At 40.7% G+C, this 27,127-nt stretch overlaps 1 protein-coding gene across 2 annotated transcripts in view; it reads right to left on the minus strand.

Annotated features, from left to right (window-relative positions):
• The window catches only part of SCAMP1 (secretory carrier membrane protein 1), a 64,582-nt gene that overhangs the window by 18,531 nt on the left and 18,924 nt on the right, over nt 1–27,127 (minus strand). Inside the window, exons 2-8 of one of the 2 annotated variants that reach the window (XM_053299070.1) lie at nt 24,524–24,601; nt 20,611–20,682; nt 15,774–15,872; nt 15,576–15,687; nt 14,826–14,954; nt 8,719–8,878; nt 6,560–6,661 (exon numbers count right to left, since the gene is read on the minus strand). In XM_053299070.1, the coding sequence (XP_053155045.1) occupies nt 6,560–6,661; nt 8,719–8,878; nt 14,826–14,954; nt 15,576–15,687; nt 15,774–15,872; nt 20,611–20,655 (647 nt within the window). In that variant the 5' untranslated portion in view covers nt 20,656–20,682; nt 24,524–24,601. The remainder of the gene's footprint in view (nt 1–6,559; nt 6,662–8,718; nt 8,879–14,825; nt 14,955–15,575; nt 15,688–15,773; nt 15,873–20,610; nt 20,683–24,523; nt 24,602–27,127) is intronic. The other variant, XM_053299069.1, reaches the window with a different exon arrangement.

Below are 27,127 nucleotides of genomic sequence, written 5' to 3' on the forward strand. Positions count from 1 at the left end.
AGGGAGGCAGCCTGGCATTTCAAGGTATTCGCAGAGAGTCCCTGATCCAGTCCGTCTTGTAGAAACTGTAAAAGATGCTTCATGTTGGCTGATCCCCTATGGAGTCCATGTCGTGCTGAACATCGCAGCAAGGCCTTCCACGTGTACTGGTATATTCTGTTAGTGGACTGTCATCTGGAGGCGAGCATTGTGTTACGCACTTTGGCCAAGTACCCACGACCTTTTAGGATGCACCATTCAGTTCCAGGCAGCTAACTTTAACCAGCCTGGATCCGGGTGACACACTGGGCCTCGTTGAAGCAGGTCTGGCATGGCCAGGAGCACCAGATGTGCTTCTGTGGCTAGGTTGGTGAGTTCTGCGAACCATGGACTTCTTGGCCAGAACGGAGCCACTAGAATGAGTTGTGCCTTTAGTATCTTGACTCTGCAAAGTACTCAGGCCAACAGCAGGGTGGGTGGAAAGGCACACAGAAGGCCCTCCGGCCATGGCTCTGAGAGCGCATCCTGCCTGTTAAGACGGGAACCGTGTGAAGAAGCAGGAGACCTGAGCATTGGTTGGGGTCACAAACATGTCTACTGATGGTCAGCTAAAGTGTTCCAATATGAGTTGGAATATTTTCAGGTTGAGACGCCATTCTCACAGAAGCAGGTCCGACCGACTTAGCCAGTTTGCCACCTTGTTCAAATCTCCTTGTATATAGTGAGTTGCTAGGGATGCCACATGTTGTTCTGACCACTGGAACAGCAGGACCACTTCCACTTGCAGGGATCTGGACCTGGTTTCCACTTGGCGATATACATGAGCTTTTTGCCGTGGTGTTGTCCATGCAAATCAGCATGTGGCAATTGAGAAGCATGTGTTGGAACTCTGTTAGTGTCTGCCGGATTACTCCGAGTTCCAGCCAGTTGATGCCGTGCTGTTGCTTTTCTGCCGACAACTTGGCCTGGGCTGACAGTGTGAGGCAGTAGGCTCCTCATCCCCTCTTGCTGGTGTCTGTAGTCACTATGACTTTGGGTGGATCCAAGATTTCCCTGCCCACTGACAAATGTGGGAAAGAGATCCACCAACGTAGGCACTGGCAGATGGGCTGTGTCAGGGTCACCCATCTGTTGGACTTCATTGCCATCTCTGGATGAAAGGGAAGCAGGAGCCACTGCAGGGGGCTCAGGTGGAAGTGTGCCTACGAACCGATTCCAAACTTGCCACCATCAGACCTAGGAGTCTGGAAAGGGACAACAATGGAGGAGATCTCAACCTCAGGGCCTGGCGTACTTCGATCTCCAATGTGCGTTTGTGTTCTGACAGCAGGAACAGCTTTTCTCGCTGGGTGTCTATAAAGACTCCCAGATGAAGGATCTGGTGCGCTGGTTGCAGTTGGCTCTTTCCCCTGTTGATCTGGAAGTCATGGTATTTGAGGATCTGCAGGGTGGATTGCAGGTCCCTCTGAGCTGTCTGTAGAGATGTAGACTGGATCAAAAGATAATCTAGGTGCCCAAGATCCTCATGCCCTGGAGCCAGAGATGGGCAATCCCTGGGGACAGGATCTTTGTAAATACACATGGGGCTGAGGAGAGGCCAAATGGAAATGCCCAGTACTGGTAATGGATCTCTGTGTAAAGGAAATGAAGAAGGTGGCAGTTGTCTTGGTGAATTGGTACATGTAAGTATGCCTCTTTGAGGTCTATGGATGTGAGCCAGTCCAGGTGCTGGAGGGCCTCCGCAGTGGAATGAAGGGATTCCAAGTCGAATGTGCGCTTGTGGACAAAGCGGTTCAGGCATTTCAAGTCCAACACCGCCCAAAGCAAACCATCCTTCTTTGGCACCATGAATATTATCGAGTAGATGCCTGTGTCCTGCTGTTCCACTGGAATGATCTCTATGGCACCTATTGCCAGAAGGTGTTGAATCGCCCTCTGCAGGCCTTGGTGTTTTTGCTGGAGCTGCGAGGTTGGGGTGGGTAGAAAGTGGTGGAGGGGAGGGCTGGTCAACTCTATGGAGTAGCCTTCTTTTACGGTGATGAGTACCCAAAGGTCAGATGTGTTGCCCTCCCAAGCATGCTAGTGTGAGGAGAAGAGACCACCAAGGTGTACCCCCCCAAAGTCATGCCTGTTGCTTGGCCTGGGAACTGAAGGACACTCTGTTCCCAAAGCCCTGTCTGGTTGTTCTAGATCTACCCCAATAGGGATGTTGGGACCTGAAACCCCTATCTCTGCCCCCAAAAGGTGATCTAAATGGGCGAAAGGGCTGAAAGGGTCGCTTCCCTTAAGGGCGGTCCTGCCTTCTGGTAGAGGAAGGCATTTCTTTTTATCTTTAGACTCCACTACAATGTCTTTCAACGCTGAATCCCCAAACAACTTTTCCCCATTGTAGGGAATGACAGTAAAGTTGCTTTTAAAAGCGGCATCCACCTGCCAGTATTTCAACCATAAATTGCGGCGGCTCACTCAGGCTGTAGCTGCTCTGGATGCAAAATGTATGGAGTCAAGAGTAGCGTCAGAGATAAAGGCCTGTGCCTTGTGCAATTTTAAGAGGGTTTGGCGCAACCTGACCAGGTCTGAGGGAGGTCCTTGAATCAAATCATCCAGCCAAATTAGGGATGCTCTAGCCACCACAGAGGTGGCTGCAGACACTTTCACTGAAAAAGCTGTGGATTCATGAGCGTGTTTTAAGGCCCCCTCCATGTGTTTGTCTGCGGGATCTTTAAGGGCAGACTCCCCATCTCTAGTCAGAAATCATTTGCACCACGGGACAATCTGTAGGAGGCGTGTCAAAATCTCTCCCCAGTCTTGCTGAAAGGCATAAAACTTATTTGCTATTGCCAGTAAGTTTTTGCTGCTTCCACAAACTGTTTAGGGAATGGGAGAGTCACACTGCTAGGCTTAGAGCCCGGGTCCACCAGCACGCTTTTACTTGTTGGCTGATTCTCCTGATTAAAGCCCAAGGCATGCACGGTCTTAGCCATGAGAGATGCCAGGTCTATAGCTTGAAAAAGCCTCGGTGGCGCCTCTGGACCTTCTGGTTCCTGGCCATCCGACCATTCTTCCTCTGATTTTGGTTGCTCAGGATCCCCTTCTCCCATGGGGTCTGAAGGCATCTCTGGACTTCCTGGGGGTGTGGGTTCCTCATCTAGAGGAATGGCGGGAACAGGATTGAGTGGGAGCCTTGGAGGAGGCCTCTGGGGAGGGCCGGCAGGCAGATCCCCTTTGTCCTTGGGAACCAGGTCCCTGGGGTTGGGAGAGCTGGGTTCAGAGAGCTCAGATGAATGTACACTCTTTTCATTCTGTTTTGATTTGGATCTCCCTTTTTTTGGATTTATTAATATGTATATGCTTTTTCTTAGCTTTTTGTGGGGCCAAAGTCTCTGAAATGGAAGAGGCTGCACTGGAGGAAGTGCACTCCTCGCACCACAGCCAGAGGAGTCAGGCCTGGCTGTTCCTCTGCGTGCCCTGGGAGGCCTCGATGGGTGAGCAGGGGTAGCAGGGACACTGCTGCAATTGGCGGGCAGCTCAGAGGGCTAGCGGGAAGCGGCAGTGAGGTCGATGCCTGGGCCGCTTCCCCTCGTTCTCCACTGGTGGCTAGAGTTTTCTCCCACTCTGGAATACTGCCAAACAGCTGATTGGCGGAGGCTGAGCATTCTGGAGCCTGCTGTAGTGCCACTGAGCAAGCCGGTAAACAAAGCCACAGGGGCAAGATCCCAGCTGCTCTGATAGCCGCTGGGAGGCCTTGCTGATTTTCCCCCTTTGGTACTCAGATGTGGAGTACCCGCGCTGCTCTTCCCATTCAGGGAGAGGAGGGGGAAGAAAGAGAAAACAGAAGTAGCAAAGGCAAAGAGATTTTTGTTTTGAAGGTTGATGAAGGTAGGTTCTTTTTAAGGTACACTGAAGGAAAAGGAGGAAGAGGGAGGAAAAATCTAAAAGGAAACTTAAGAGGTAGAGAGAGACAAGATTAGAGAGAGGTGAGAGCTGCCTTAGAACCACGCAGGACTAAAAGAACTGGGATTGTCATGCTGATCCCAGCCTTAAAAGCCTAACTAATTTACATAGTCCTGCTTTTAGGGTCACATGGACATCATAACCCACACGTGAGATGCCCTTGGACTGCAGCAGCAGAGAATATGTGAGGTACAGGAGTGTTACAATATAAAATATAAAACTACAGTTATGAAGCTATAAAAATGTAGGGTAGTAATAAGTTGGAAGAAAAATTTAAAAAATTAAAATATAGAATTCAAAATAGAACTGAGACTGTCTATGAGAGAGAAGTCTGCATCCTAGTAAATAGTTGGCCAGAAGGGCTCTATGTGTAGAGTACTTAAAAATAATTAAGAGTGTTTAAAAATACATAAGAAAAATTAAAGTATGCAAATAAAAGGAGGTTAACGATAGCTTGTGTGAGAGCTGAGGCCAAGACTGGATTTTGTAGGCTCAGCCCACAGCCTCTCTAGGCGGGAGCTGTCATGGCCGGCCCCTGTGGATTCTACACACTGCAACACAGAACTCAGCAGTATTGTGTGTGATGGTAAGGTCTTCATCTGAGAGGAGCAGCAAAGGATAGAATTTACTTGAGCGACCAGGGTATATTGGAGGAATACTGGCAGGATGAGGTTGGCACAACTATCTCTGTGAAAGGGGCAGAAGAGGAGAACACGTGCTATAGTTTCAACCTGCCCTGTGTCACAAGGACATACAGGTGAAACTCGGAAAATCAGAATATCGTGCAAAAGTCCATTAATTTCAGTAATGCAAATTAAAAGGTGAAACTGATATATGAGACAGACGCATTACATGCAAAGCGAGATAAGTCAAGCCTTAATTTGTTATAATTGTGATGATCATGGCGTACAGCTCATGAAAACCCCAAATCCACAATCCCAGAAAATTAGAATATTACATGGAACCAAGAAGACAAGGATTGAAGAATAGAACAATATCGGACCTCTGAAAAGTATACAGTGTACTGTGCTTGATTGGCCAGCAAACTCGCCTGACCTGACCCCATAGAGAATCTATGGGGCGTTGCCAAGAGAAGGATGAGAGACATGAGACCAAACAATGCAGAATTGCTGAAGGCCACTAATGAAGCATCCTGGTCTCCCGTAATACTTCATCAGTGCCACAGGCTGATAGCATCCATGCCACGCTGCATTGAGGCAGTAATTGCTGCAAAAGGGGCCCAAACCAAGTACTGAATACATATGCATGCTTATACTTTTCAGAGGTCCGATATTGTTCTTTTCTTCAATCCTTGTCTTCTTGGTTCCATGTAATATTCTAATTTTCTGGGATTGTGGATTTGGGGTTTTCATGAGCTGTACGCCATGAACATCACAATTATAACAAATTAAGGCTTGACTTATCTCGCTTTGCATGTAATGCGTCTGTCTCATATACCAGTTTCACCTTTTAATTTGCATTACTGAAATTAATGGACTTTTGCACGATATTCTAATTTTCCGAGTTTCACCTGTAGTCTCTCTGCAGGTGGAATCTTCCTGAACCTGCCTTCTAGAACAGCTGACGGGAGGGCATAGCAACACACCAAAGTGAAGGCCCTCCTATGGGCTGAGATTTCCAGCAACGGGAGTGGAGAGGTATCTCAGACTTTCCAATGTGGGGAAGTCTAGGATCCTGCCTAGGTCTGTTTGGTGTTCTATGTCCACTATCCTTTGTTTAAGCACAGATTTGGCCTAGTCATATACCATAGCTAGTAAAAGGGGAAAGGGAGAATCCCAAGCTTGACAGTTTGGTCCAGATAGCTCTTTTCCAAGAGGATAGGAAGGGGTCCAGTAGAGTCAGGGGGGCCAATCCATGAGGAAGAAGCGCTAGTTTAACCCCATAGGTAAGGATGGCCAGCCATACTCTAGCCTCCAACTCCATCATTCCTGTCTCTAGTCACAGAATGGCATTCGAAACGCAATGTGGTGGGGCTTAGTCAAATTCATAGAGGATGTCTATCACTGGTTACTAGTCTTGATGGCTATAGGTTGCCTCCAGGCTCAGAGGCAAGATGCCTCTGAATACCAGTTGCAAGGGAGCAGCAGCAGGAGAGAGGGCATGCCTTCACTTGCTGCTTGTGGGCTTCCCAGAGGCATCTGGAGGGCTACTCTGTGAAACTAGAGAGGCCTTGGGCCTGATCCACCATGGCTTTTCTTATGTTATTTTAAGAAAACCTTGCCTAGGGAGCAAGGGGTTGCCGGTTTGAATCCCTGCTGGTAAGTTTCCCAGACTATGGGAATCACCTATATTGGGCAGCAGTGATATAGGAAGATGTTGAAAGGCATCATCTCATACTGCATGGGAGATGGCAATGGTAAACCAAATGGCAATGGTAAACCTGTATTCTACCAAAGAAAATCCACATGTCTCTGAGGTCGCCAGGAGTCAACACTGACTCAACAGCACAACTTTAAGACAACATTTAAACAATATTCTATCACCTTACTTTCAACATAAAAGGAGCAGTTTCATGCAGATTTTAAAAAGCAGGAGGGGCAAGACTAAACCTTGCAGGATCTGAAAGGCACAATAGGATTGCTTAACAATAAGGTAGGTCACTTACCAGTTGCCCCATCCTTGAAATCCTGCAGCCTGAAGTACGTGAACAGCAAACTGACAAATGTACACAAAGAAGAAAACAAAAAATCTGAAAGAACTGTCACTCCTGGAACAGAAAAAGAAACACACATCAAATATCTTCACAATATTTGTCAAACATTTCCACAGATGTTATTTAGCATCTCTGCCAGGAAAGGATAATCATCAATAGAAATATACAAACATCACAAACACAGTATCATGTTATATATAAACTGTGCTGTTATTACATCATATCTCCATGGAAACAGAGCTGCCAACTTTCTGGAACAATATTCCCAAATGCTAACTATCCATGCAATCTGAACAAACTATAATAATTAAACATTGCAAGAACCAAAACAGCTACAGAAATGTCAAGTCTCAAAAACAAAATAAACTAAAAAAGCAAAGCTAACAACACTACACAGCAAGTTCTAGTAGAACAACCCCCCCGACCCAAGAGGCTTTAGATTGTTGTCTAATAATATACAGTAACATTTTATCCGACCCTTTTTACTGAAAATGTTCTCATTCTATAGGAGAAATGCCTTATACCAGGACTGTGGATCTGTTTTCTTGAACAGCTGGTATCTAGTATAGGGTAGGGTAGAATCCTACCATTTTGTTCTTAGCTCTAAAAATGTGAATGCTTGCACAAAAAACCAAGTGAAGTTGCATATGGGAAGCCTCAGAATTTGGAGGTGGCCAGCTTGAGTTTGATACTCATGAGAAGGGACTTTGTGGCCCTGAACAGCTTTCCTTTCTTCTCCATGCCTCCTCTTCATAGGACTCACCTGTTCAAACCATTTCTAAAAAATCTTTTGAAAGCCTAGTTCTTAGAAGTAGAATGCACTATGTAAAAATAATTAGCTTGCCTAATTTCATCTGAGTAGTTGTCCAGTGCAGACAATGCAACCAAGTATGATTTATTAGAACATGAACTGAGCAGACACACATGCCTTCGTCATGCACCGATCTAAAAAGCACATAATGCAGAGTTTCCTGTGGGATCTAAACCAGGAAATTAGCCTGAGTAATCCCCACAAACCAGTGTATCGCACCCAGATCAATCCTGGTGCGATACCAGTTTCCTAGTTTCGATCTCACAGTGAAGCATGGTTCAACAGACAAGCAACCTCCGCATGTAGCCAGGCACATGAGGCAGATGAGGAAAGGAGAGGGCATATGTGGGCTCATGAACTGAGCCAGTGTGACAGCTAGCAAGTGCTTTGCTGGATGGTGCACATTAATAGCTGCTCTCCTGCTTCTACTCCCACCGCACATCTCCCACTAGAAAGGGTCTGGGGCTGTCTTCCTTTCGACAGGTGCTCAGTGGCAGCAGCCTCTTTATACCCACTAAACAACCTTATGGGCTGATAAAAATCCTCTATTGCATTAGACTTCATTGAGGAGAGGGGGGAAATATGGCCCAGGATAATATTAATGCACAAACATTAACTCAAGGGATTCTTTGGTTCTTCCTTTTGCCAGTTTATTACTTTGGGGAAACAAAGAAAAGCCATAAAACTTAGTTTAATTAGTATATAAAAAGCAGTGACAACTATTTCTCTGTGTGTGTATGTGTACACACACACATAGACAGTCTGTTACATTACCATTAATTATCCAGTTTTAAAAGATAAACCACAACAATTTTTACAAGAGGGGACATTCTTTCTTTTAGGATTTTCACACACAGTTGCAAGGTTGCCGGTGAGGAGCTACACAACATAATTCAGTTCCCTGTAACTAGAATACAGCTAATGATTTACTTTAACGAAGACTGCAAAGTTAATTACTGCATAAGGGCAAGAGTTAAGCTAAATCATGAATATAACCCTGCACATTAAGATCAGAATAGTAGACTTTATAAACATACAGTTATCTATGTGTCATAGTGCCACTAGTTCTCCCACAACACATCTAGCAAATAAATGTAGTCATTTTTGCAAGAAGCTAATAATTAGACTTTTGCCAATATGTGCTTTGAAAGCAGTGAGCTACTCTGAAAAGCACAATTTTTTTTCAAGAATTCACATTAAATTGGAAAACCAAGTTAAATGAAGTCCCGGAAGATTAAAAAGCAGTTCAGTTATGTACAGCTTCAACAGCATCAATTCCACGCTAGGTGAAAAATATTACCTGAAGGCTCCATAAAGTGGTCTGTACCAGCAGACAAATGAACAAGGAGTAAAAAGCAAGAACCAAAGAATACTCAGTCCGAAGTCAACTCCTCGTGAAGGTTCAAGGCAAAACCAGGCCAGGCATCCAAAGATGTTAAGAAATAGTGTCACTGCATGAACTACAAAAACACAGGCATATCAAAAGTGAATTCCCACAACTCTAGAAGTACTACTAAAGAACGACATCTCCACTACATTTCTATCTAGATTTTATCATTGCACTCCATGAATTTTTTAAAAATTGAACAAATTAAATCAAAACAAATTAAATCGAACAAACTAAATTACAGGATGTTTAATGTAAATGAGGTTTCTTTTAAAAATCATTTAAAGAGATCTGAATTTAAACATTAAAATCACACACAGTCTCTTAAAACCAATACAGGACCCTGTAACACTTTGGCCAGGGTTCAACTTGGTCCCCAATTCAGCGAACACGCATCACCGGAAGCTCATGAGGAGATACTTCTTTTTGGCGGCGGCCCCTTTTGCCTCATGAAGCACCACATAGCTTTAGAGGCTTTTAAGAGACTGTGCCAAAAAGCCCCTGTGGACAATATGACCATTGTATACAGCACTTTGAATCATTGAGTTACTACTACAATGAATATTTGAGTTAAAGCCCATTTTTATATTTACAGTAAGAAAGCAAATCAGGGACAAAGATCTCTACCTGGAATTCAGAGATAAGTACAACCCTAGGGCATGTATATTATATCCATACCCAATTATATACATGCCCTTTTTCATTGTGCAGGCTATGAATATTTAGATTGGCTATTCTCTTCAGCTGACAATTTCATCTCATAGAGAAGCATTGTTCTGTTCAGTAACTATCAACCCTTACATCTGGAAAGCTCTCTGCATTTGGTCTTCAAGCAAATGCTCTTGCTTATTGCTCTGGCATGTGTGCAGAGAGTCGCGCTGAAATCTTTCACTTTACAATTGCCTCCCTATCTCTAAGCAGATATAAATTAAGTGCAAAAGGCATGTGGGCTGCAAAACCAGAGGTTTTCCATAATGGACCTAGACCAGGCCTGCTCAACTTAGCCCCCCCCAGCTGTTTTGGACTACAACTCCCATAATTCTCAGCCACAGCAGCCAATAGCCAGGAATTATGGGAATTGTAGGCCAACATCTGCAGGAGGGCCGAAGTTGAGCAGGCCTGACCTAGACAGTATATAAAGGTTCTATTTAGATATATACTAATATAATTGTTATAGTGACCAGTTATTATGCATGCTTGCTCAGGAAAATAATGGAATTAGAAAATCAGTAATTTAATCTGTCTTTTTTTCTTAGCAATTCAAAACCAATCTTATTTAAATCAATCCATCCTGACTGAGTTGGCATAGTCTCCCAGATTCTTAAAGCATTTTATTTTTTAAAAAGTCAAGTTTTAAGTTAACGTAAAGTTGACAGCAACAAGTATTAAACAATTACATTTGTGGCAAAGATATTTAAGAACTATGACAGAGTGAATGCACAAAAGTTTTTCTTGATTTAAAAAACCCTCTTTGTTATCATATTTTTAGACAGCCAAAAACAGATGTCTTATTGCAGTCAAAACCAACATTAAAATCAAGTATTAAAAACAGTTAAAATTAATTTAAAATGCTCAGCAGTTAACAATAAGACCAACCTACAGCTGGTCAAATAAATGGGTCTTAAGAGCTCTTTTTAAAGCTAATAGAGCTGCTCTTACAACAGGGAGTTCATGCCAGGGCCTCAGGGCGGCTATAGAAAAGACCCAGCCTTGAATCGCCACCCAGACCACCAGATGAGCTAGAGGCAACCACAGGTGGACTTCTACAAAAGATCTTAATAAGCGGCGGGAATCCTGAAAAATAAGGCTCTCTTTTAAATACCCTGGGCCCAAGCCATTTAGGGCTTTGTAGGTAATCACTAGCACTTTATATTTTGCCCGGAAACCTAGGGGCAGCCAGTGTCATGCTTTTAAAATAGGGATAATATGGTATATTTGGGTTGCCCTGGAGATCACCTAACTGCCACATTTGTACCGACTACAGTTTCCAGACTGCATATAAAGGCAGAACCACATAGAGCTCATTGTAGAAGTCAAGTCTGGAGGTTACCAGCATGTGTACCACTGTTTTTAGGTCATTCTCCTCCAGAAATGGTTGTAGCTGGCATATTAGCCTAAGTCAGGGATGCTCAACTTCGGCCCTCCTGCAGATGTTGGCCTACAACTCCCATAATCCCTGGCTGGGGATTGTGGGAGTTGTAGTCCAAAAACATCTGAGGGGCCTAAGTTGAGCAGGCCTGGCCTAAGTTGATAAAGCACCTTTGACTGCTGCCTCCACCTGAGAAACCAGAGAGAGGCCTGGGTCAAGAAGTACTCCAGGACTACATACCTGTTTCTTCTGGGGGAGTGCGACTCCTTCCTGAACAGGCAGCTCTAACCCATCTCCTCTCTCTCTCTCTCTCTCTCTCTCTCTCTCTCTCTCTCTCTCTCTCTCTCTCACACACACACACACACACACACACACACAGAGGTACCTCCATCCTCCCTGGATTCAACTTCAATTTGTTCTCCCTCATACAGCCCAATACTGCATGCATTAGGGAAGTTATGCTATTCCCTGATGAAGATGACGTGGAGAAATAGATGTGGGTATCATCAGCATACTGATAACACCCCACATCAAATCTCCTGATGATCTCCACCAGCAGTTTCATGTAGATGTTGAAAAGCAGAAGAGACAATATGGAGCCTTGTGGAACACTATACAAAACCTCCCGTTTAGAGGTGGAGTAGTCTCCAATCAGCACCATCTGAATCTCCTCAAAAGCTAGGAGCAGAACCATTGTAAAACAGTGCCTCCCACTCCCAATTCCTCAGGCAATCCAGTATAATACTATGGTATAGAAAGCTGCCAAGAGATCCAAAAGGACTGATCGAGTTACACTCCCTCTGTTGAGTCCCAACTGGAGATCACCTATCAGGCTGACCAAGGCAGTCTAAACCCCATAAACCACCTGAAAGCTGGTTTGAAATGGGTCCAGATAATCTGTTTCCTCAAAGATTACCTGGAACAATTTTTTTTACCTCCCCACCCTACACACGCACACATCTCCCTCTAGCTACACTCTTTTCCATCCCCACCCTACACACATACATACACACACACACACACAGTGTCCCTCTAGCTACACTTCTTTCTATCCCCACACTACAGAGAGAGAGACCCTCTAGCTACACTGCTCTTCTTCCCAAGATGGGGATCGCCTCCCCTCTCCACCGCTGCTAAAAATGCACCCACCACCACCGTTTTTAGAAGAGAAAGAAAGCTGATCAGGGCACTGCTACATGTGGGCTCTGCCGCAGTGGAAGAAGAGGGTATTCCCCTGATCTTGCTGCGGCAAGAGCCCATGGGGCAACGGGTGAAAGGCAGCAGAGTGGGGACTCGAGGTGGGAGCAGCAGCCGCAGAGGTGAGGGAGACTGAAATGAGTGGCTGTCTGTGAACACTGCGTGGGTTGGGGGGATGGGCTTTGTGTGCACGCGCACAGCCACACAGAGGGAAGACTGATCCTCCCCACCTTCAGAGACGCATTTATGATGTTAATAAGGCCATCTTTAATAACCAGATGATATAAGCCACTGGACAAGCACTGAGGGAACAAGCAGTAAGCCGCATTGCTTCAAGCAACCTGTCCACATCCTCGAGACTCACAAATTGAAATGGATCCAATCTAACCATGCAAGGGGAGTTTCTGGACACACATCCACCAACTCTGCCACAACTGAGGTACCAAGATTAGCCCAAATGCGAGAGATTTTATCTGCAAAAAGTTCATTAAAAGCGTCATAGCATTGGATTCTTCAATGCGTCATAGCACTGGATTCTTCATTCCTGAAGAGTCCAAGCTGGAATTCATGGAAGAAGGCACCTGAGTCTGTTCCTTCATAACCTTAGACCAGGGTTTCTTAACCTTGGCCCCCCAGATGTTGTTGGACTACAACTCCCAGAATCCCCAGCCACAAAGGCCATGTCTGGAGATTCTGGAAGTTGTAGTCCAACAACATCTGGGGTGGGGGGTGGGGCGGCAAGGTTAAGAAACCCTACCTTAGACAATCCTATATGTTGCTAAAATAGTTACCAGCAAATGTAGCAAAGCACTGTTACAGTGCTTCTTGCTTGAATAGCTGACATTTCTACCTACAATAATAACTAGATACGTAGACTTTTGCGGATATTACTTAAATATCGGAGAGCCAGGCCAGTAAATACATACAGGAATGCTGTGCTACCCTATAATTATACTAAAATACGATACAGTTCAATTCATTTGTAAATTCTTATAAATTAAACAAAAGATGATAACAGTTGCATATGAAGGTTGCAAGCAGTTGCATGTACATTCAGTCCAACCACTATCTTTGTGTAGAAGTTTGGAAAACTAGACTGATTATGTTAATATGGTGAGCTCTTAGGAGTTCAATTCAAATATTTTCAGGTACTGCATGGTGTTCCACAACACCACAGGTTTTCCTAGTGCTGGAACTTGGTGTTCCACAGGTTTTGTATGGTGTTCTACAAAGCTCCATACTGTCTCTTCTGCTTTTCAACTTCTACATGAAATATTGAAAGAAAAGTTCAATTCAAATATTAGCATGTTGGTTCTTGATTCCAATAAGACTTCACCTCATTAGCAGAAATACTTTCACCATGTACTGAGTATAGGGAAGGAAGAGACACTTCCATATATGGTAGGCATGCCCCCCAAATTTTTAATTCTTTGAAAGACATTCTCAGATAGATTAGTTGTCTTGTGCCAGGTAACTAGCTTATGTCTTCAGCATGCCTTATCTAAGCAGCTTCATCAGTTAATGGTTTGCTAGACTCATTTTACATACAGTTGCAAGACTTGTATGTTAGTTAAGGACAAGTGATAGACAAATTCTGGCACATCTTGGTTACAGAAAAGACAACTCATGAGTTACGAGTAGAACAAATCTAGCTAGGCCAGGGATTTTTTTTGTTTTTCTCTTTAAATTGGGCATGTCTGGCAGGGATGCTTAGTTTGTCAATTCTAACCCACTCGAGATGCTACCTTAGCTGTAACTGCCCAGAACAGCTTAAGAGGGCTCACTGGATCTGGCTAGTAGCCTGCATGTATGGCCTATCTCACACGAAAATTAAATTCGGAGTAAGCACATGTAGTGTTTTATGGAAACCCAAATCAACAGGAACTAATCACATATTCCACAAAGTTAGAAGAAAGGAAGGCAGTGGTCATCTGAGCACCAGTGCTTCCTATAATAGGGATTCCTAGATGGTGTTGACTACAACTCCCATAATCCCCAGGCACAGGCCACTACAGCCGAGATGATATAGTCAACATCTGGAAGTCTTTGTTTTAAGGAACACTGCTGGGTACCCATCAGTCTTCTCTGTGGTCCAGCTCCTTCTACTCTGGATAATATGCTGTGTTTCTGCAGCTTGAAGACAGTGATGGCTGGTGAATTTCTTCACCTTGCTATACTAGCTACAACTAATACACACCCACCCCACACTTTTTATAGTGCCGTTACCTGCAGGGCATCTGCAGATATTAAAGAGCTGATGTGGAAGTGTATTTAAAAAAACTGGAGATATTTTGGAAATTGGAAGTATGAATCAAAGAAGTGCATAGATTAGAGTGAGTAAAAATAAGACGAAGAATAACTCAGTTGCAGACCATATGCCTTAAACACACACCAAAAGGATTTTAGGTTTTTTCTGAGGAGCTTTAGCAATCCAAATAAGTGATCGCTATGGAGGTCAGAAAGAAACTGAAAGAGGGATGCCTAATCGCCAATGTAAAGTAACACGGAGCACACGCAGGAGGCGGTTGGGGGAGTCTCAAGGAGCTAATGAATTTTACCTGAAGTGGTCTACGCAGGCGCAGAACCCATTGTTTATTACTGTCGTGGGATCACTATCCAGATCACTAGCTTTTATCAACATCAAATTTTATAACAAATCATAACATTGTTTCAAGTGCTATTCATATTTAATATTAAGATAAAGCATATAACAAGTTTTGTAGAGTTTGCTTACACATCCACAAGTAGTACATAATCTTTACTGTCTTCTGAAACTCTACGGGGATGTCTACAGAGAAATCCTGGTAAAAACAGGGGCCCACTGGGAAATTTCCAGGCAGTGGAGGCCAATTGTTCTTTCTTCCTGCAACAACAAAGGCAAAATTTCTGCTGAGTATTAAGAGTCACATCATGCATTACATTTCTTATAATATCTGAAGTGAAGCTCAAGGGGATCTTTCACCACCCAGTGTTCTCCATACTTCCCCATACCACCAAATACACCATACCTCAACCACTACGATGTACATGAATGCACATCATAATGAATGTACATCGTAATGAAATGAAATGTAAAGTGCAGCAGCCTTGAGACCACAACTTTCAAGGTTCTCATTATACATCTTAAAAGCAATATAACAAAATTTGGCTACGGAGTTAAATTTAAAACATTTTCATCAGAAAGTAAGAGTTTAACAAGTTGTTCAGCAGATCGATCTGTCTGTTTACAGACCACAACTTTAATTTAATTCAGTTAATATATTATCGTAATGACCTAAACAAAATTTTCATTTTGACACTTCAAGTAAAAACAGACAAGAAAAAGAAATTGAATTAGTCATTTGTTTTCAACAAAACATGGATACAAGCCTCAAAGCTCAGGCACTAGCTTAAACCAACTGTGGGCATTGAATTCAATGGCATATGTGTTTGAGAATGGCAGACTATTGTCTTTATAAAGGTAAAAGCATTATTTAAAACATACCTCCCTGCTGATTGAGACTTTGCATCTCTCTTTCCCTGCGATCTAGTTCAGCTGCTTTCCTTTCTAATTCTTCCTGACGCTTAAGCAGTTCAGCCTGGGCCAAGGCATGTTCCTGGGGGTGGGGGGGAATATTGGGGAATTTTAAAATAGTAAAATTCCACAGTTTCAGATTCTCATATATTGTAATACTAGATATACCTTTGTGATTTGCGTATAAGCAGGCGGTTCTTCGGTGGGTTTCATTATAGCTGGCTGTGTATTGGGAACATTGGGAATTTTGACATTTCCTGGTGGCGGCTAGAAAAAACACACACACTCAATTTTAGATAGGTTTTCTGAGCATATAAAGACTGATAATTGAGGATTGCAATATGTATAACAGGCACTTCTGTATTATGTTTGATGTCTAAATGTCACTACAATTTACATCTACAGTTTATGAACTTTGAAAAATAAAGCTGGAGTATACAAACCATGCCTTTCCACATGTACATCTGATATTTTTTGAATCACTGATATTTACTCAAATTAGCAAGAACACTTTTCAGTACATGAAATGTTAAACAGGACTAAAGGAAAGAAATTTTACCAAGCCTATCATCCTATCTCAGTTAATCAATCCAGAAAGTTTTTAATGGGGAAAAAATCACACTTTTTAAATAATGCACAAGTGTGTAGGAGGGAACACCAAATCAGACAAAATATTTAAATCAATTAATCCATTTATCAACTAAACACTGCTGCCCTATATTTTATGGTCACAGATCAAAGGTTTGCATTATAGAAGGTTTGTCACAGATCAAAGATTTGCACTGTAAAACTATTTGTTTACAATGCAAATACACAAATAGACAGGATCCGACTCCACCAATTTTTTTATTCCAGCTCTTTATAGCCCATATGTATTCATTAGTTCCATGGACTGAACTGTTCAAACTAATCCCAGCAAGGGGGGTGCATGGAGAGAACACACACACCAGTGTGCATGCTTCCATGCAGGATTTAAGCTTTAGCTGAATCTTTCAGCGCACTTACTATGGAGCAAATTCTATTGAACTCTGTGCAACTTTGAGTAAACAACATGCACTGTAGGCAAGTTGTGGGTTGCATATAAAGCAATTTCAGGTTAAATATAGGCCCAGACTATTTTGTGCAAGGCTGACAAAACTTAGAGTCTCCATTCAGCAGATCCTAGGGCTCATACTCTCTCTGGTTTCTTAGGTTGAGGCTGTGGCCAGGAGCACTTTTTCCCAGCTTTAGCTAATGTGTTGGCTACACCCATTTCTGGAAGCAAATTACCTTAAACCAACGGTACATATGCTGGTAACCTCCAAGCTTGACTACTGTGATGCACTCTATATGAGGCTGCCTTTGTAGGTAGTCTGGAAACAACTGGTACAGAATACAGCTTTTCTGCATATTATTATTATTTAGTCAATTTCTATACCGCCCTTCCAAGATGCTTCTATTACAAGATGCTTCTATTAACAGATTGACTGTTCCTGGAATTAAGTATTATGAAAATTATTTTGTTTATTTAAACACTTGTGCTTTCTGGTTTGGATATATTCTTCTTATTATTATTATTCTAATACATATAATATAATATAATATAATATAATATAATATAATATAATATAATATAACATAACATAACATAATATATATATATTAGATATATTTCTAATATAATTCTAATATAATATATTATTCTAATGATATATCCAATAATTCTATTATTATTATTTATTATTATTATTGGATATATTATATATTATTCTGAACATAATATATCCCATCCCATGTTCTTGCCTTGACTCTGCTCAGGCAGATACATTACAGGAGTGTCCTGTTAATCTTTAACACAGTACGTGGTGGCAACTATTTCCATTGGAGATAGGTTTTGGGGAGTCTATTACCCCTCCTGTATTCTACCAAAGAAACCCACATAGCTCTGTGGTTGCCAGGAGTCACTCTGACTTGACAATGCAACTTTACCATTACCCAGTGGTTAGGATGCGCTACTAGACATGATCTTTATTTGGCTTACTAATAGATTCCTATACCACTGAGAGACCTTAAAGGCCAAGTTGAAGACACATCATCCTGGAGAGAATCTATCTATGTGGTTGCTAAGAGTCGACACTGACTTGACGGCACTTAATCAATCGATCGATTCCTGGGGGCAAGGGACTTGAGTGGGATCCCAGGTGCACCATACTTTCAAGCCCTAGTAAGCTTCCCAGTGCCATCTGGCTGCCCACTCTGTGAAACAGAATGATGGACTCTTAGTCTGATTCAGCTGGGCTCTTATGCCATTAAAAAGTAACATTGCACTCAGTACATTGCAGGAACACCTGAAGTAGCTCTTGGAACCCTAGCTGACATCTGACCAATACGTTTGTGCAAGGACATTGCACTAGCAAAAGGTTGTCACACTACCTACTTGTGCTACGTCTGGAGCTTGTGTTCCATTCAGACTAGTGTTGAGCTAACAAAAACAGGTTTGTGCTTGAGCAACAAAATTAGCATCTGTGGCACATATGTTTTGTAGGAAACTTTTGCATCATTCCAAAAATCCCTAAAATTTAGTGCAACTACATAACTGTCTTGCATTAGCACAACTTTGTTCGTTGTGCAAGCACAGCATTATTCAAAATGTAAGCCTCAGACTACAAGAGACATGCAATAATTTATATCAATTCACAATATATGTAGAAACACAAACACAAGAATAATAATATGAAATTGAGATGGTTGTTGATTTTGAACTTTTTCACATTTTACTGACATTGCCATTCTTAATTGCGAGTCTTATTCCTGGTTGATTTCAGTAGGCCATGAATGAACAATAGCTAAAACATCAAAAAGTTTAACAATTCATTATGATCTTCATCAAGAGAAAATCTGACTGAATTCATTCCTTTAAACATGCAGCCTAATATCAAGTATAGAATATGCTTTAATCTTTGAACATACTAGTTTTAATACCAAACACAATTGCTTAAACCAAGAGGTATTAAGTATCAGAGCCTGTTCAGGAGCATTGACTTAAAAATAGCTCAGCACAGATACTCCAAGAACAATAGAAATCTCTCTCTTGCATTAATTAGCATACTAAAGAGCTCAGAATTCTTCTTTTAGTTTACTGCACTCTTTCACACATCTACAGTACTGAGACTCTATTCAAACTCAAAACTATACTAACCTCCTAACAGCCACATACATGGAGAGGAGTGTAGCACATCTATCACAGAGTGCCACAGGAAGATACACACTAACCCAATTAGCTTTTACTTGTATTACAGCAACTCAGAAGAATCTCATGAAATCAAGACTGCAATGAATACACTATATGCAAACCCAAGAAACTGTCCCTGCCAAATCAAGTTCACTAATTTGAGTCACACTATTACTGGGGGAAAAAATAATAATAATCCAGAATTTCTACAGCAACGATTTCACCAAAACAGTCATCAATTTCAAAACTGCTAAAATCATTACTGTATATGACCTTTTCCCAAGAAGCATGTTTCCTCATTACTTTGCTAAAGTTTAAACTTCTTCAGAAGAGGCAGTACTCTATCTTTTTCTATCAACAGACTAGCAACATGAACATAGTTTTCATTATATTTTTTACCAACACAGGAAGAAAATAACTGAACTGTGAACAGGATTAACATGAGATAGTTAGCAGTTTGTACCAACATCAATATAACAGCTGATACGACTATGGGGAAGATATAACCAATACCTTGGTGAATTAATCAAATGATTTTTCATAGTCATATCCACACAAGTGTGTATATTAATAATTACAAAGAAAAAGGATTTTTTTTTCTTTTTAAATTATTCAGATGTGCACCACCTAAGGAAAATTTTTTGCATAATACAAAAAAAGTCCTTATGTTTGTGTGAATTATCCACATTCCAATGTGAATGCTTTACAAAGCTTACTCATATATATTTTCAAAGAATGCTATATATTCTCTGTTTTAATTATATTTGTCTTAGTTGACCAAGGATGTTTTTAAAGGTTGTGTTATTTCTCCTAGTGTTATTTCTCCTAGTGCTCCTGATGATGAAGCCAGTCAAAAAGCACCAGGCATGTTATTTACCACAATACTTTTCTATTTTCTGAGCTTCAGTTTGAGGCTTTGTCCATTTTCCTCCTTTCATTATACTATCTTAGAAGAGGCATTTCCTCCTGCATGAGACAGAAAGAACAAAGCCTCTTCCAAGATGGTGCTTGACACAAAAGGTTTCTACTTTTAAATAAATAAATAAATAAATAAATAAGTTGCCAGATCAATCAAGGGTGCTGTTTTAATTGTCTATTATTAATTATTATTGTTGTTGTTGTTGTTTACAGTCAGACAGGTGTTATTGACTGGTTTGTTTTATCCAGACATCGAGTCCTTCCCAAGGACCTGGGATGGCTGAATTTTATCATCAATATTGTTGCTGCTGTTGTTATAGATATTGTCGCAGAATATAGGCTGTTCCCAGTAAAGTTGCTTTTTGTAATTGGCTGATGGTGATTTCTGTGGCCCCTATGGTGTTGAGGTGCCATTATTATTATTATTTATTATTATTATTGATTGATTGATTGATATACCACCCTTCCAAAAATGGTTCAGGGCGGTCTAACCAAAATCAATCAACTAAATTGCAAGTCTTATATTTCCATGTGTTATACAAGTAACCAGAGCTTGGACCAGTCCACTGGGTGCTTGTGGCTAACTTTTTTCTGGGATATTTGAACAAAGCAGCATTCTGGTGGTTAGCTCCACTCTTATTTATTTATAAAATGTATTAGTTGCTTTTTTGCAGAAAACTTAGAAGTCAATGGACCACATCTTAGGTGGGACAAAGACATTAATCATTCAGCTTCTTTAGTACATAATCGGAATTGGAGCCAACCACTTGCTACCCACAAAGTGATTTTGAATATTAGTAAAATTAAGAAAATGCTGTGCGAGATCAGAAAGATAGCCAGTAATTACAATAATATAGAAAACTGTTTTAAACTCACATGTAGTTCATCATTTGTGGGCTGGTCTTGCAAACACCACTTCATAGATGTAGAGCTGGTTTAGAATTTTTACTTTTCATAGAAAAAGATATAAAGGACAAGTCTGGAGTCATTTGGCAGTATATGTTGATACAGCCATAAATGTGTTTAAACTGAACACAGTCAACTTGCATATGAGCCATAAGAATGTTTTGAGGACCAAAATTACTGGTGCCAGCTGAATAAAGAATTCTGATGAACAACACATAGGGCAGTCCACCCTACTTTAAAGAAAAAAGGCAAGCTATACAGTCGTTTGTGATTTGAAATGTAATTAAGTTTTAATTAAATGTTAAGGTCTTATTGAAAGCAAAATACCTTCTAAGATCTCTTCTGTTTAAAATAAAAATTATAATTTTTAATAAAAATGATACATTTTTAAAAACACAAATATGAACTACTGTGAAAGAGCTACTCCCATGGCTATGCGTCCAGATGTCTCAAAAGTTATACAAGATCAAGCCATCAGATAATTGGGCTGCATGTGTGTATTTTTGCCAAAGTAAGGCTCAAAAGGTATTTTAAAATGTAGTTGAGGTGTTTAATCAAGCACTATCCATTGTATTGTATTTCTAGAGAAAAAGTCTGGTGCAATTAAGCAACTTGAAATAAAGTTCCTGTAGTTACACTACAAGTAACAGAACTCCTATTTCCAAATCATCTTAACAATCTGTCTTACAAAGAGTCTTGTTTACCTTGAAAGTTTGCATATATTTCCACCAACAGGTTTGCCTGGAAATGATAAATTCTCAACTTGGGACCCCACAAAATACTTTCATTATGTATATTTTCAGGAACTGGAGATATATTACATTTTAAGGATGTGATCACAGAGGGAACTGATATTATCAAGAGCAATTTGAAAGACACTGTCCTTTGGCTTACGACATCCCAAGTCTTATGACAGTGCTTGAAGAGAGATTATAAAACACATGCCTACTGAAAATTCCCATGGATAGCAATCAGAGGCTCCAGCTGGCAAGTTAGGCAAGAGCAGAAGGACCTGCTTTGAGAACAAAGCAGTGATTGTTAATGAGATAGCTACTGAAGTAATGACAATTGTCAGGAGACTAGTACAGTTCTCATTTCCACTCCTAAAATTACATTTGGTTTTTAATCTCCATGCAAGGGGAAGTGGTACAGTGCTGATTGACTTAAGACCTCAGAAACCAAGTTCAAAATCCTGCTCAGTCAAGAAGCTCACTGGATGGTTCTGAGGCAGTCGTTCCCCTCAGTCTAATCTAACCTCAAAGCACTGTTGTGAAGATAACATTTGAAGGGGCAGGGGAGGGTAGAAGAGAACCATGTTCACCATCCCGAGCTCTTAGAGAGGATGGGATAAAAATTTAATTCATACATCAGATTACGTGACAGATTTCTCAAGTCAGTAAGTATTGGGACCATCATTCATAGTATTAATATTCTGTGTAAGGTAATTAAGACCATTGCTCCTAGTTTATTTGAGCAAGACAAAATTCAGTGTTGTTTTTCTGAATTCCTCTCCCAATCACAGTTCCTCACAAGCTACCACCACTTTCAGGAGAAGCGTTTGGAATAATGACGCATCGTGGTAGAAGCAACACTTCAGAATCTCTGCTATACAATGCTTTGGATCTCAGCTTTGCACTACATTTCACACTATCCTTTCTTAGGGCAACTTATACATATATTTAGACATGTAGGTTTGTTTTAAACAAGCCTGATCTATGCCCCTGAAGGGTTCACAATATAAAGCAATCAAATGTATGAGAGAATGGGTCATTTCAAGGTTTAAAATTATGAAGGGCCTGAGGAAAGCTTTTTCCATTTACATCACTCATTCTGATTCACAAGAGACTTCTTCCCTTCAACCACAACTAAACATTCACTCTTGTTTCATGTACTTTTTCCACTGATAAACCAACACCTATATCTCCTTCATTACTCTACTCCCGCAAACACCATCCCTCTCACGCAACCACCTCCTGGAAAGTCTGCTGTATATACATTTCTACAACAGCAAGCAACCGTGAAGGCCATCCTTCAGCAGTGGGTTACATGGCACCTGGAAGTTACAATAAAGTTCTTTAGGTGGGCTGGATGCTGGGAATACCTACAGCAGTTATCAGTCTTTTTACCATTATGTTCTCATGAGTTCAGGTTTCCTCACTCACTATTTGATGCACTTTACTTTTTAGATATTGAAGGATTTTTCTCTCAAGGATATAAATTTTCGTACTTACAAGTAAAGCAACATGAACTCAGATCAATTATGAAAATGTTGCATATAGAACGAATATTAAATAAGGTTTGAATTATTATAATTTCCTTGTCTGTAGCAAGATTTAGCATGCCTTAGATCTCATTTCCACATTTTATACCAGCAGCTTATTGTGAAATTTAATTACATAATAATATTTCTGAATACTGATGAAGAACATCTGATTCTTCATTGTGGTTGTGGGTCAATCCTATAATCATTTATACAAACAGAGACAGAAGACTCATTTGTGGAAGCAAACCAAAAAATCTGTTTAATGTTGTAGAAATGGTAGTGTGCATGAATTAAACACAACACTATCACAAACAAGGACCGTAGTGTCATAGGGCCGAGTGGGTATCAAAGGGTACTTCCCAAGTTAAAACCCTTAATGCAATACATTTGTAGAATATGCATAGTCCAAAAAACTTGGACACAGGGCATCAATACACTTCTTTATTGAATCGGGGGGTTCAATTTGTACCTCCAAATTGTCAAAGCACTTTCAGGCCACCAGAAAGTTGATACTTAGCCCAACCAAGACACTGATTAGTCTGAAAGGCAGACCCTTGTTAAGGCTCTCCCTAGAAATTGGGAAATGATAAATGTTCTCCTAGGTCATCCAAAAAGCTGACTTTGCCCCTGTTAACTGGGTAAAGAGAACTGATGGCTCTCTTATATTTAGCAGAGGGAGAGTAAGTGTCCCTATTCAGCCCAGCGTAGCATCTCTTCCAGTTGCTGTTCCTACTGTCTTTCTTGTGTCTCTCTCTTTTTTTTAAATTATGAGACAGTCTTCTCATTCCCTTTGCTAACTAAACCACTTTGAGCACTTTTTGTTGAAAAGCAGTATATGAATACTGTCAATAATGTGGCATATGCAAAACCCACAACATTCTGATTAGAACTAAATATGAGTATTTTTAACAGAAGCAGTCAAAATCTTGGGGATTATGAACAGAAGTCAGTTATTCAGTACAGAGAAAGCCAATCCACTCACAGGGTGCAATGCTGAGGTATGAAAATTCCATTACCTTCTCAGTCTTGTATTTAGTGGGGGAGAAGGCATTTCCAGTAAAAGCCACTAAAACAGGTCTATACTTGTAGAATAAAAGCTTCTATTACTAACTGCAGAACAACCTATAAAATATTTTATAAAGGATAGGTAGATCCTTCATCATGAATGTCTTCAACAGGCTACTATAAATGTCTTTGGTCATAAGTGGGTTTGATTTGTAAAACTCTAACTAATTCAAAGATTCACATAATATAAAAAGTTTCCACTTAAAAATGTTTGTTTTATTTTAATTTTTAAAAATAATTTAATTTAATGGTTAAAGTGCAAATACACAGTTACCACTTTTCGATGCATTTCTCACTTTAGAATAATCATTAGCAGCATTAAAATATACAATCTCAACTCAGTCTTCAGTCATTGTGAACACTTTATCACAATGATCTCATAAGTCAGCAAAACATTTATAAGTATTGATACTGATGTTATATTGGTATTTCCAGTAATCAAAGGGATGCCATTCCATATAAAACTTAGTATAAAGCGAATATAAAAACTTAACTTTATATTAAAAGTGTATATAACAATATAAAAATATTTATAATAAAGACAGGGATGCTTACTGTTCTGGAATCTGAAAAAGGGTTATATTCATCTAATCCTGGAGGAACATTTCTTGTCACTTGTGTAACTGAAGGATCCTAAACAAAGAGGAAGAATCGTTACATGTATGCGCCACTGCCAATCCTAGCACATTCAGCATTATGCATCTTAGTGATACAACCACATTTCAGATCACAAGTTAGGTCTTCATTTTAATCTATCTTCATTTTGTTTGGGAGGGGATACAGAAATTCTAGCCACCTAATGGCACAGCGGGAAATGACTTGACTAGCAAGCCAGAGGTTGCTGTTTCAAATCTCCACAGGTATGTTTTCCTGACTATAGGTATTTCCCATATCAGGCAGCAGAGATACAGGAAGATGCTGACAGGCAGCATCTCATACTGTGCAGGAGATGGCAATGGTAAATCCCTCCTGTATTCTACCAAAAGACAACCACAGGGCTTTGTGGTCGCCAGGAGTTGACACCGACTCGACGGCACACTTTACCTTTACAGAAATTCTAATAGTGTCTCTCTCTCTCTCTCTCTCTTTTAAAGCGTAAAACAAACAACACAAATATCCCTGAGGAAGAGTAATTTCTGGTTCAGTATAGAACTTACAACCCAATTCCATGCATGCATGCTCAGAGATGTCCCCTCAAGTTCCAAGAGGTATGCATACAATTAGACTAAAATTAGTTTTTAGTAGAAGCAACCCCAAAGACTGAGCCAATGTAACTGAAGTCTATAAATTTAAAAAGTTATATTTTGTTGTAAACTGCCACAAGATTAATTGTATGGGGTATATAAATCTTATCAATGAAATAAATTCCTTCAATAGAGACGTGTACTGCATTACAAATGTCTGGTGTCCTTTAAATAAAAGCATTTTAGAAATGCAGAGAGAGTACTTTGTCAAAGATGGCAAGATTTTCATATTTAGTCATATCATTTTGTGTAAAGAGAAATGTTGCCATTCTTCCTATTCTGTAGGCCATCTCATTTCATCCTGATTTCCTTATAAATCTAGATTAACACGATTTACAAGCTATCCCATCTGTCACACAGCTGAATTATGAGGAAAACTGCTCCTCCCGAGTGTATAAATGAGAGTTCAGTTTTTAGCTAAACACTGTCACAAAGAAACTGAAAAATGTATATATCAAACAAAAAGTTCTGAAGCGCTACAAATAATCATTTTATCCTAAAATATACTTTTAAATTCTTCGCTGCCACAATAGCTATCATATGTCAAATATGAGAAATATGAGATTATGCTCAATGTTTACATATATGTTCTTCTAGGACTGTCAAGTTCAACAGGAGTATATATAGATAGGAGATGTTTGGATTCAACACTTGGAGACCCATCAAAAAATTTCTCTGATGAAGGGGAAGGAAATATGCTCTCAAGGAAACAGTCTGCCAGGGTTGTGGGGGAAGAGACTGGGTGGAGAAACAGTGCATGTGATAGTACACATCCTCCAAACCCAATCCCCACCCACCCTTTCATGCCACAGGCTAAAAGGTAAGCTGCTCCATTTCTTCCTTTCAGCCTACTACAAGCTGATTGCCCAGCAGCATGCATATAGGCACAGCCCTCAGTCCACACCAACTTCCAGTACAGCATGCATGTGTAACTCCAATGCTTCAATTTTTCTTCTGCAAGGATGGGTAAAGTTGCTCTGCTAGTTTGTACTTCTCTCCCCACCCCATTCTGGCTCCCCGCACAATTAGCAATAGCACTTACATTTATATACCGCTTTATAGCCGGAGCTCTCTAAGCGGTTTACAATGATTTAGCATATTGCCCCCAACATTCTGGGTACTCATTTTACCGACCTCGGAAGGATGGAAGGCTGAGTCAACCTTGAGCCCCTGGTCAGGATCGAACTTGTAACCTTCTGGTTACAGGGCGGCAGTTTTACCACTGCGCCACCAGGGTATGATAGAAAGTGAGAGAGATGAAGTGAAGAAATTCTGTCCCCTTTTAGCCTACTTTCCAGTAGGCTTATGATATCACCCAGCATTCTGTCCTCGTCCACTCACGTCTGCCCCCATCCGCCCCCCACCATCAACTATGCAATGCCTGGACCAATATGAACCACATTTGGTACAGTTGTAGTGAGTAACACAAGGACACCTCAACGGCATGGTCTGCAATGATGTCATCCATCTGTTTTAAGATGGCAGACATGTGAGCATTTGAGGTGCAATTGGGCTAACCTGTGAACCGCCTAACCAAATTTGCTACAGGTGTGGAGACACATAGGGATAGCTGAAGGGTGTTGTTTTTAATGTCGTCATCCACTCTGTTTCAAGATTGTGAACATGTGAACATTTGAAGCACAAGTGGGAACCAATTTGGACCAAATTTGGTACAGTTGTAGGGACACCTCAAACACATAGTTTGTGATAATGTCATCCAACCCAATGAACACATGAACGTTTGAGGTGCAAGTGGGCTAACTTGTGAACTGCCTAACCGATTTCGACCAAATTTAGTCCAGTTTATTTATTTATCAGATTTATATACCACCCCAAACTTCCATCTCTGGGCAGTTAACAACAACATAAAAACAAGTTTAAAACATACACAAAAACTTAAAACAATTTAAAATCA

Source organism: Hemicordylus capensis, chromosome 2 (genome assembly GCF_027244095.1).
Source record: "Hemicordylus capensis ecotype Gifberg chromosome 2, rHemCap1.1.pri, whole genome shotgun sequence".
Lineage (NCBI taxonomy): Eukaryota > Metazoa > Chordata > Lepidosauria > Squamata > Cordylidae > Hemicordylus > Hemicordylus capensis.